General features: G+C 41.0%; 1 protein-coding gene across 7 annotated transcripts in view; it reads right to left on the bottom strand.

The window, feature by feature from the left end:
• Nucleotides 1–1,545: 1,545 nt before the first annotated feature.
• ZFX (zinc finger protein X-linked) overlaps nucleotides 1,546–12,088 on the bottom strand; it is a 55,095-nt gene continuing 44,552 nt past the window's right edge. For 6 of the 7 annotated variants that reach the window (XM_027054672.2, XM_027054671.2, XM_027054675.2 and 3 more), the window contains exons 4-8: nucleotides 8,049–8,198; nucleotides 7,686–7,829; nucleotides 7,163–7,312; nucleotides 6,489–6,629; nucleotides 1,546–5,644 (exon numbers count right to left, since the gene is read on the bottom strand). In XM_027054672.2, the coding sequence (XP_026910473.1) occupies nucleotides 4,461–5,644; nucleotides 6,489–6,629; nucleotides 7,163–7,312; nucleotides 7,686–7,829; nucleotides 8,049–8,198 (1,769 nt within the window). In that variant the 3' untranslated portion in view covers nucleotides 1,546–4,460. The remainder of the gene's footprint in view (nucleotides 5,645–6,488; nucleotides 6,630–7,162; nucleotides 7,313–7,685; nucleotides 7,830–8,048; nucleotides 8,199–12,088) is intronic. The other variant, XM_027054678.2, reaches the window with a different exon arrangement.

The following is a 12,088-nucleotide window of genomic DNA, read 5'->3' as shown; positions in this document are numbered from 1 at the left end:
GGGCCAATTAAACACACGCACTTTTCAGCTTTTCTCTCTTATTTGCTGAGTCTTCTTCCTCTGAATCCTATGGACCTTTGAGGACTGTAACGTAGGGGAGGCCGTACAAGATTTACAAGTATAGGCTGTTTACATGGGTACTGAAAAAGGTATGCTGTCTGGCCGGCTCACACTTTTTGAAAAAAGGTAAACCAAAGGTACAAGCGAAGTCCCATTTCACCCTCCCTGCTTATTTCTGGGGTTGTGTGTGTGTGAGAGAGATCGTCTTGCCTACCACACAAAATGTTGCACCAGTAATCCAGCTCCTCAAGTGCTCTAAAATGTTTCCCCCCCAACTTGAACGTGCATCAGAATCACTCAGAGGGCACAGTAAGACACAGATCACTGGGTCTCGAGCTCCGTTTCCAGATTCAGTGGGTGTGGTGCGCGGCTGAGAATTTTTATCCTTAACCAAGTCCCAAGTGATTATGATGCTGTCAGTGCTGCCAGACCACACTTCAAAAACCACTGCTCTAAAATATCACCCCTTTAGGATTTTGACCAGTCACGCTTTTCCCAGAGAACAGAGCAGCACATTATGCGACCGCTTGGGATCAGACTGGTAAGATGTTGTCTACCAGGCATTCTATTACAACTAAGTTTTTCACACGCCACGGTTTTGCGTGACTTACGGATCGGGACAGTGACACCATGTTCTCTTGAACACTTATCTCAAGTTCTAATTAGTTACTATTTCAACTATTAGGCAAACACTTGTACCTACAATAGTTGAAGATCTGAAGGATCTCGTCTCTAAAAAGAAAGATGGCTTGCGACGCCTGGGTGGCTGTCGGTCGGTTAAGCGTCCGACTACAGGTCAGGTCATGATCTCACGGCTCATGGGCTCTGTGCTGACAACTCGGAGCCTGCAGCCCGCTTCGGATTCTGTGTCTCCTCTCTCTGCTCCTCCCCTGCTCGTGCTCTGTCTCTCTCTCAAAAATAAACATTAAAAAAATTAAAATAAATAAAATAAAAAATAACAATCAAAGACGGCTCAAATCCATCTGTTACTCTCTTTGAACTCCTGGTAGCTTTTACCTAACATCTGATTTTCACATGACAGTGGCCGTTCTCTAGTACCTTAGCGTCTACTAACTAAAGCACTCCAAACTTGGCACAAAGGTGTCACTCGAGAGCAGGGCTTCTCTGCTGTGGAGGTGAGGACAACACCCAGGGATTAAATGTGCTGTGGGTTGATGCTGCAATGAACTTTAAGTGCTCTCAAAAACAACTTTATGCAGGGCAAATTCACGTCAGGGGAACCGGAGAATGCTAATAAAACAAATCCCTCATGAAAATAAAAGAAAAAAAAAAAAAAGAACTTCAAGGACATGCTCATCAAAGGACTCACCAATCACCTCTTAAGTTCTCTGCCATATGACTTGCAAATTCGCAGGGCTCAACTAGTATGAGTATTTGCACTGAGTCACAAAATTCAAAGCAATCAAGCATTTTGCATTCCACTGTTACGTAGGAAGGAATTAAGAAATGGGGAAATGAAAATAATCCACTGCTTTTGATGTTTATTAGGTTTACAAAAACTGTACATTTTTTTCCTTAAGAAAAAGCATTAACTTAGTACTGGTATCAAATAGACTAAACATCCATTAACAGGAAAATATTCTGATTTTTATTTTTGCACGTTATTCTCAAGTACACAATTACAATAATGTCACACATCCCTATATGATTTTCTTTTTATGTATTTTACTTTTTTTACAAAGTGTACAGAGGGAGGGACATACAATATTTAATAGGATATTTCTACAGAACAATAACTTATATTATGTCCTTGTAAAAATCTGTACCTCTTTAAAACATTTAACTGAAACATCCATTTTTTTTAGCTTTGCTAATCAAAATTGTTTTAAGAATTAAAACTAGGTTGTAACTAATGTCAGTACATAACAGTGACTACAAGTTCATTTTCTCTTTATACAGACAAATACATCTTATCATATTCACTTGACCAAACCCTTAAATACCTTTTAAAGGTTTCAATATTGTGCTTTAAAAAGAAAATAGCTGTGTATGATTCCAGACTATGTAAGAGAAATATAAAGTGTGTACAGTGTTGTGTTCTTTATCTTTCAGTTTATTTAAAAAAATATAGTTAAATGACCAATTCTTTATATTTTCTGTACTAATTTTACAGCATGTTTTAAAGTTAATAACTTTCCACTTTCACTTAAGTGTTTTCTTTTACATGACTTCTGGGAAAAAGAAATTAAGGGAGATTTTAAAGGTTCTCACAAAAAAACAGACAGAGCTTTCAAGAATAGTACTGCAGGGCAATGAATCACACAATTGTAAGTTACGCTTAAAAAAAAAAAAAAAAAAAAAAAAAAGAATGTTTATGGGGCCAAGAGAGCACAGGAGCTCCCGCTGGGATAGGCCCATGCCTTGGCTTTAACTGGCATTCAGGCTGGAGTTCATACCAGCCTAAAGCACTTGATTTCCAAGTGGATGAAATCAATCTAGCACTTCAGAGGCTTGCCAAACACCAAATATTTAGATTTCTAACCCTATAAATAGAATTCTTGAATACAAGTATCAATGGCAAAGAGAAAGATGAAAGGTTAAACCCGAACAGCACAAAGGGGAAGGAGCACCATCATGAAGTGGCAAGGCAGCTATCAGGTGGGAAGAAAAGTCCTTACTAAATCTCCTACAACGTGCCGGATACTCACATGCTGACATCCCATCTAAAGGACCCCAAAAACTGTTCTCCATTTTCCAAGACCCATCTTCGCATGATCCAATTCTAAGTAACTGACTTCAGTGTATGCGTTTCTGAACTGATTCAGAACTGTATAAAAAATACCAACTCTCAAAGAAAAACAAAACCGTGAAAGACTTGGGGATGTTCCAAATAAGGCCTCAGATTTTCCTCATGCACTTAAACACACCTTTATCTTCTAACCAAAGCCAATTTGGGTGTTCAGGTTTTTAAAGTTTGCTAACTGTAACTAAGACATAACAGAGCAGGCTGGACCTGCCAAGCGGAAGTCATCATTAGCACCCGATCTCTGGGACACGGAGCTGTGGCTTCCTTAATCCCCCTTCACTGGGTGACAGACACAGAGTTCCCTCAAGAGTTTCTCTGAGAGAACGGAGGGAGTTCTGCTTGGATGCTCATTAGCTTTTCAGAAAAATATAAAGGCATGGAGCTGAAGTTGTATGAAAACATTCTATCTAGAAACATCGTAACGTCTATTTTTCAATTACCAAAGATATTTAAAAGAAAATACCTTTAACTCTTTAAAAATACTAGTGTCCTTATTTTCCTTCTAGTTCTTCACCTGAGTAGTCTCTCTGAAGAGCATGATTTACAAAATGCTCTCTCATGCATCCCTGCATCTTTCGTGTTATTGTAAATTTAATACTTTTCATTATAGATCTTAAACAACTACTACTGGGGTTGTGTGTATAAATATGTAAAATAAGCAATACACACAGATACATGTTCTCTATATATGTGCATATATATAATTCAGGGTACATTTACATATATAAAGTCGCAAAAGATCCTACGAGCCACGAATTACCTCAAGGAGATTCCAAAATGCAGTCCTCGATAATCTCATTTGTAACACACAACCATTCCGAGACAAAGCAGCACAGACGGAATAATCAAAATACAACATGACCAAGCAAAATTTGTCAAGGAAGGTTTCTAGAAGTCTGCTATGCTGACAAAAGATGTAAATACACCAAAGAAAGCCCCCCACCCCAACCCCCCCTCCCTGCAAAAAGTACAGCTTGTCTGCTCAACGAAATGAAAAGTAAAGACGAACCCAGCCACTGTTCTTTCCTCAGCGATGCCCGGGTGGCAAAAGCTCAAATGGAAACTTTCACTGTCATGTGGTCTGAGAAGAGCAAGCAAGACAAGTCAAGGACTTCCATGTTAGGATAATTAGACCTGACTGTAAAATCTCCCGTTTATGTTAGTAGATGTCTCTGACAATTTTATTGTGAGAAATTCATGGGGAAAAAAAAAAAAAATGAGTCAACACGAATACTTTCAGAGTTACCAATCTAAAGTTACCTTAACTTTAAGTTAAATGGTCTTAGAAGAGTACCATCAAGGTAAGCAAGGTAAATATTTAAATAAATATAAAACTTGTAAGATAGAAAAATCCAGTATAGCATCAAGGATTACTTTATTAAAAGCAACTTATTTGTTGCTGCTTTCCCCCATTTATTAAACAAACTGAATAGAATTCAGAACACACTATTAAACAAAATGTAAAAAAAAAAAACAAAAACAAAAAAACAACAAAACTCAACTAGAAGCAATAATTCTATTTGTACACAGCATAAATCAATATACAGTATTGTATGTGAACGAGACTGACTGGCTTTAAAATGAGATTTCTGCTTCAAGGCCAACATCTCCATAAATGTCTGTAGAAGGACTATCAGGGCAGGCCAACCTCCTTATGATGTCGCATTATGTGCTGGTTCTTTTCTGAAGGTCGTCGGAACCCCTTCTTGCAGTACTCACAACGGTGAGGATAGTCTTTCGTATGAATGGAGATAACGTGCCGTTTAAAGCCCGAGGCGTCTGTAGTGCTATACTCACAGTACTCACACTGGTACACTTTCCTGCCACTGTGTGTCTTCATATGCTTTTTAAGCTCGTTCTGTTGCCTAAATCCCTTTCTACATCTCTTACACCGAAACGGAAGATCTTTTGTGTGAACTGAGAGAATATGGCGACTTAGAACAAACGGATCTGCAATCTTAAAGTCACAATGTCTACACTGGTGCATTTTTTTACCCTTGTGGGCAGCCACGTGTTTCTTGAGTTCAGAAGGCCTGTGAAAGCCTTTATCACACATGTCACACTTGTGGGGGTAGTCCTTCGTATGGACTGAAATTATGTGTCGTTTCAAGTCGCTCGAGTTCGAACTCTTGTGGTCACAGTGCAAACACTGGTGTGTTTTGCTTTCTTGGTGGATAAGAGCATGTTGCTGCACCTCTTTGGTATCTGAGAAAGTCAGAAGACAGATGTCACACTTGAATGGCATCTCTTTACTATGCTTAGTTTTTACATGCGTTTTCAAGTTAGAAGAGTCTGCAGACCTATACTCGCAGTACTGGCACTGGTACGGCTTCTCCCCAGTATGGATTCGCATGTGCTTCTTGAGCTCTGACGGGTGACGAAAACCTTTACCGCACTCCACACAAATATGAGGAAAGTTCTTGCTGTGGACCGCCAAAAGGTGGCGATTCAATAAGCCTTGTTCAGCTGTCTCGTATTCACAGAATTTACACTTGTGCATTTTGTTGGCTCCTTTCTCCTTATGCACCATTTTGTGAGTAAACAAAGCCCCAGCGTGAGAGAAATGCTTCCCACACTCATCGCATTCGATGGCCTTCTCGGCCTTGCTGGTCAGCTTGTGGCTCTCCAGGTGGTTGTGTAAACTTATCTTCTTGTTGGTAGTGTAATCACAGTCAGTACAGCGGTACTTCTTCTTGGTAAGGTGTTCGGGATGGTTTTTCATGTGCCTTTTCAAAAAACCTCTGGACTTAAATTTTTTCCCACAAATCATGCAGGGATAGACAGTCAAGGGATGTCCATCAGGGCCAATAATTATTGCTAAGAAAGGAAAAGAAAGGAACATGAGTGATCAAACCAAGTTCTGTTTTGGTTTCTTCAAGCATTCAAAGTGTGCGTTCTGAACATCATTAAGCAAGTGTTCCTACGTTAAGCTATTTGCTTCTTAACATTCCTTCTGCCAGTTTTCAATGTAAGAGAGACAGCAACCTGGTCATAAAGAGAACCCTGGTCTGAAAACTTCATTCAGTCTGACTGTACCAACCTCAGTCCCTCCAGTTTGAAAAATCAATCAATAAATAGGTGACTCCTACCAACTAACGATTGAAGCTATACCAGTCGGTAGAAAATTATTTTGAAAAATAAAGTGTCGTAATCACAGTTCCTGCTTTGCCGATTCCAAAAAACGTAATTTTGTGTCAACTTACAGTAGAGCTTAAACCCACCTATGAGAAATTTCATATGCAAATTGCCATACACAAATAGACAGGAATAGGTCACATGAACTCGAGTACCCGTCCTCCTGCTCTATAAAGTATGCCTACTTTATGCTAACAGAATCAGATTCTTTGTAGTCATTGAGTTTTTAAAAGAGTTAATGCCTGCGACATATTTGAGGGATTTCTTCTCATTTCCACATAAAAATCACCCACGTTTTGAATTTTTTTCCCATCCGTGTTCGATCCATTCCTTGTTTCTTTTTATCCCAGGAAATCATTCATGAATATCACTGAATTCTTAAAATTATATTTTCAAATTCAGTACACAGAAGCTACAATGTGGTCTAGCAGCTAGAATGCCATCACAACACCTCCGTGGACACACGCTAGGGTTTCATCTGAGAGCTCGCAAAGCACGCTGCGCTGTGGAACTCATGTGCCCTCACCTGTTTGGTACTGCCTGGAATCAGGTCTTCTCCTTTTCTTTGGTTTTTGTTTAGCCAGTCTGCCGAGCCCAGCAGACTCATCTATGTGCAAGAGGGCACTTGCAGTGCCATTCCGGGTTTCAATTCCATCAGAATTATTACCTAACAATGCGCATTAAAAAACAAAATTATACAGTATTATAAATTATAAAAAATTAGGGATTCTTTATTAACTATAACAATGAAAAGTAAGCCATGATACTCATGAATGACAGAGAGTCCCCATTCTAGGTAATGGGTTGTATGACCACGTTCATTATAGTGAGACGGTAGGAAATGCCTAGCTTCCAGATCTAAAAAACACAGGTCAGCATTGTGCCCCATGGACTCCCCTGTCGTCTCCCCAAATTGCAAAGTCATGGGCCAGATACAATCAAGAGGAAAAGTTTCGGCTGGAAAGCCTGTGCACTTCTTGCAGTACTCCCTTCTACGTAATAAACACATGAGGGAAATTCCTGTTAGAAATAAAGACAAAAAGTAGACTTTATAATCTTCCTCTACTTGTGTTCAAATTAAATAACCCTTACAGGGCACTGGTATTTCGTATTTCGGAACCCTAGGACAACAGGCACCGTTCCAGGCATGGAGTCATGTTCACGAGCCAACGGCGTCCAAGGAGCTGCTGAGCGACTTACCGTAAGCTGCCGCCCACGCTATTGGCATGAAGGTCTTGATTTCGTTGTCGTCCATCTGCTGCTCGTGCACGGCGGCGGCCGCCGCGGCAGCAGCGTCCTCCTCTCCCACGATCACCTCCATATAAACTTCATCAGCGATTTCAGCAACATCTGAATAGGAAGTGATATAAACCTTTGTGACCGTGTTTACAGAGATGGCAGGGGAGACGTCTGTACTCAGATTCGGTGAAGAGGCAGGTAGAAAGGCCCAAACGTTACACACCTAGAACACAGCTTCCACACAGTCGTGAGCAGTCAACAGATACTTGCTGAATGAACCCTCCTCCATTCCTTGGCTTTCACCCTAACCCGTTTTTAAAGCAACATTCGAAGCGTACGTAGAGTCGCGGATACTGCCCCTGGGATACGGCAGCATAATAATCTGTACAGTAACGCTACTCGTTTCCTTCAAATTCTGACCAGATTTAAAGAGGGCGCTACAGAAACATAAAATTTTTCTCCCACAAAAAGGGCACCTACTTACTTAAATCTTCGTCTTCTTGCTGAGAGTCGTTGACAGTCATATAAACCATCTTTTCCCTTGGCACACGAATACTGCTATTCTGATCAAGTAATTCAACTCCGTGGTCATTCTCAGGTTCACTCTCCACAATGTCTACGGTGCCACCTATCAGGGAAGACGACAGCTCCAAGAATTTATCTGAAAACTTCATTTCCATCCGGGTGACTTACTGCATTTTACAGACTTTTCTCCCCCTACATGGAAATCCTTGCTTAAAAGTTATCTTCCGAATAGGTTTCAAAGGTTCTCAATCCAGACCACCCAAAAGTCATCGGGTTGAAGCGGCTGATCAGGATGCAGGTTATGCTGAAACTTTCCTCTTACCTAAGTCATCCTCTCCAGGGTCGGCTTTAAAAATGTACACCTTGATGACTTCAGGGCAAGTGCCATCCACTTTACAAGGATCGATTTCTGACTCTGCATCCATGGTCATTCCAGAGGAACCATCGTGTTCTATTTTGCCAGCATCATCCACTGAAAACGCAGGGAATGCATTACAAATAACAATAGCAGATTACTTAAATAAAACGTTACCGTTTTTAAAAGTCTTTTTTACGAATACAATCTCTAACATGAGTCATACGAAACTGGATAATTTTCCCTAGACAAGTAGACACGCAGGCACGGTGGGAAATGTGGCTGTCTGCTAAGCCAAAGCTGGGGTCACGGAGGGCCTTGTGCAACTAGGCAGAGGAGCTCAGAGACTTGACAGTGGTAGGCCAGAGGTTTCTCAATCGGGTCAGATGTCAGTATCTCTTAGGGAACTTAAAAACACAGGCCCCAGCCCAGCGGCACTACAGAATCAGAATCTAGGGGTGAAGCCAGGTACTTGGGCAGATTTAGAGATTCTGATCAGAGACTTTTAAGCAGAGCAGCGACAAGGGCACAGCACCATTTTTCCTACACCGCGCTGGCCTTTAGAAAAGTGGATGCAAAGGGATCAAGACAAAGCAAGGATACCACTTGTGAGTCTATAGCAATAAGGCAGGCAAAGGATGACGAGGCCTCGAATCAGGACAGAAGCAGATGGGGAAGAGGGCTGGACATGAGCCCCGTCTCAGGACTGAAACGGCAGGACTTAAGACCCAAAACTGAACATGACAGAGGAGCCAAGGATAACTAAGGGGTTTCTGATTTAGGTGACTGAGTGACTGGAGGAGGAAACGTCAAGAAGGACCTCTCTTCCTGCATGATTAATTAATTTAAGGTCCGAGAGGTAACATCCCTAAAAGCTCTCAAAGCTGGTGCCTGCCCCTATCCTTTTACATTCCCAGCACACCCTTTGCTTGTTTCTCGCAGAGTATGCAGTTCACTGTATTCACTATCAGGGATCTTCCCCCATCCCTCCGACTGACAGAGCAGAACCTGCCGTTTCATTATTCAGTCTTTCAGGACCGAGTCTGGTGATGGTGGATGCTCAGAATACTGATGAACCAATGATTCAGTCGACGAGATGTGTGAGGTCAGTTGCTGAATATTGGGAGTCTGAAAGGCTGAAGGCTGACACAGATTTGGAGCCACCAAGTCCGTGTCAACTAGCCCTGAGATCACACGCTGAGGACCTGCAGCGTGAGCGGAGAGGGCCAAAGATATCCTGAGGAACATCACGGTTTAAGGGAGGGACCAGAAGAGTTCACAAAGGAATCTGAGAAGGGAAAGCCGGAGAGGTTGGTGGAAGATCACAAAGGAAGCTAGGGAGTTATAAATTCCAAGAAGCCTAGTGAGGCCCATGGCAATAACGCAGCGTGCGCACGACTGAAGGAGGAAGGTCTGTAGTGACCACAGCAACCTGGAAGTCACTCCTGCTCCTGGTGAAAAACAGTGTAGTGAAGGCTAGATGGGGTCAGATTAAAGTGGAAGGTGTGCATTTCTTCAAGAAGTCTCATTCTAAAATGGAGAACAAAGGGGCACTAACTAGAATGGGTTGCAGGGTCAAGGACTTTTCTGTTTAATTAATAAAAATACCCAAGCATATTCAGTCTGTGGGAGCAAGTACAACAAGAAGCTGAAGCCAGAGGACATGGTAAAACTTCTGGATCAAGATCTTAGAGGAAAAAGGGAAGATGAAACTGGAGGCAAAGATGAAGAAATTTCCCTTAGACTGGGGGAGCAATATGTTATCCACTCGAGGTGGTAAACATGGTAAACATGGATGCAAACGGTACGTTTGGGGGAAGGTACGTTAAGAGGGAAGGTTGCAGTGTCGGAAGCTGGAGGAGTTCAAGGCTGATGGCTCCAACTGTGGATATGAAACTGCAGGCAAGGGCTGCAGTTATCAGTGAGAAGATGGCAGACTGGGTGAAGAGCTTAAGAAGTTTGAGAAAATGAGCTGATCCGGGACAAGCTTCACGATATGAAGGTTCAAAGAGATCAGCTGGTTAAGCTCTTCGTGGTTTAAAAAAATAAAGAGGGGCACCTGGGTGCCTCAGTCGGTTAAACATCTGACTCTTGATTTTGGCTCAGGTCATGATCTCACCGTCCTGAGATGGAACCCTGAGCAGGGCTCTGCACTGGGCATGGGGCCTGCTTAGGATCCTCTCTCTCTGCCCACCACTCTCTAAAAACAAAAACAAAAACAAAAAACAGCAACAAAAAAACCCCCAAAACCAAAACCACAAAAACAAAGAAAGGTTCCCTGAACTCTGCACAGAACTACCTAAATTCCAGTATCTTGACTAAGCTTTATAAAAACGGTTTGTAGGGAGAAAGATTTGGCATTAAGTCCTTATTTCTGGCCTGATATGTATTTACCCTTTTTCAAAGCTAAATATTTTTATGACATACCCAGCTGACTGAGCCAAGGCTATTTTCTTAAAGGGAGCTTTGGAATTTCAAACTGAGGTAGCATTAGAAGGATGAAGATCTCACCAAACTCATAGGAGAGTCCTGAGTAAATCTGTTACATCTTCAGAGAAATCATCTCTGAACCCTTTGATGCTGTTAACGAAGCTTGCCCTTCGTCTGTCAAAACTGATTTTAACAGGTACTGGAAAATCAAATGTCCTTGTGTTTACAAAAAACAAGGTCAGGCTAGCTGTTTTGTACAGGTTAGTTTGTTGGTATTCACAAGATAAGATGTTTGATGACTGAGAAATCTAATCATTTTGGAACTTGCAAAATGTCATGTATTTAATTTACCTATAATCCGAAGTAAAAGACCTTTCTGTTTGCTTTCATAAATGTGTGGGAAAACACATTTGAAATATACAGGCTCACCTGAGCCAAGCAAAGCTATTCTATTATCAAACAAAAGCAGAATTCACCTTCAGATTTTCACCTTGAGAATCTATCCCACTAACTGAACTTAGGAAATTATTCTGAATATGAAATATTACAGAAGTGATTTGTTAAAAAAAAGGCCCACGTCGATGGTTCTGTTAACTACTCAAACTTTCCCTGTGATTTTAGAGCTACCATTAAAAATGCATTTCTAAAACCAGACAAAGGTGCCTTTGATAAAACTGAGTCATCATACGTATGATTTCTGCCTAAGTGCCTTCTTCTAATGTGGTAATGAAGAACTAGAGCTTTGGAACTAGGCCAAAAGAGAAGAGCATAATTTCTGGAAATTAAGACTACTTCTAATAATAACTACCATTGGCATGACATTTTGCTATTTCCTCATCATTTGTATGTACTGTTATTTTGATTCTTACCTTTTCCAGATAGAGAAAAAAAGACTCGGAGATGGCATGTGACTTGCCCAAAGTCAGTGAACTAATGAGTGAGGGATGAGAGAAGAGGCGCCTATCTTTAGAACCCAGACCTTCATTTTCATCTTCTGATTCTTTTAAGACATGTATGTTTACTGTATAAAATTTAGAATTACAACAAAACGAAACGCCAATAGTCCCACCAACCAGTTCCCATCACTATGTTAGTAAATTTTCTTGGCAGTTTTTCTAGTTTTGTTAAAGCAAAATTGGCATCACAGTTTCCTCAAGCCTTACATAAGAATAATCTTTACATCTCATCCGACATTTTAAACTTCAAAACTGAGAAACATGTGACAATCTCATTAGTAACAACAAAACTATAGCAAAATGTAGGCAGTATTTTATACTGCCTCAAAGGAGCATCAGTAAAATCTCTCAGAGACCGAAAATCGAGGATGTTTATGCGCAATGTTAATAAACAGTATGGTGTCTAAAAACACAGTTCGTTAAGATTTCAGAAACCCAGTACTTTCTGGAAAAGAAAAATTACTGGGGTGGGTGGGGGCGTACACTACTTCAAGTCAACTGTTAAACGAATGTTGATCTAATTAAAAAAAAATCCCCCAAACTAAACTGATAAACAATCTACATAGCAAGGAAGGATGGTGATTGTGACGGAGAACGGGAACATTTATGGACCCTGGACCT

This window comes from Acinonyx jubatus, chromosome X, assembly GCF_027475565.1.
Source record: "Acinonyx jubatus isolate Ajub_Pintada_27869175 chromosome X, VMU_Ajub_asm_v1.0, whole genome shotgun sequence".
Lineage (NCBI taxonomy): Eukaryota > Metazoa > Chordata > Mammalia > Carnivora > Felidae > Acinonyx > Acinonyx jubatus.
Note: the sequence above shows the minus strand (reverse complement) of the source record. Positions and strands in the feature narration are given on the sequence as shown.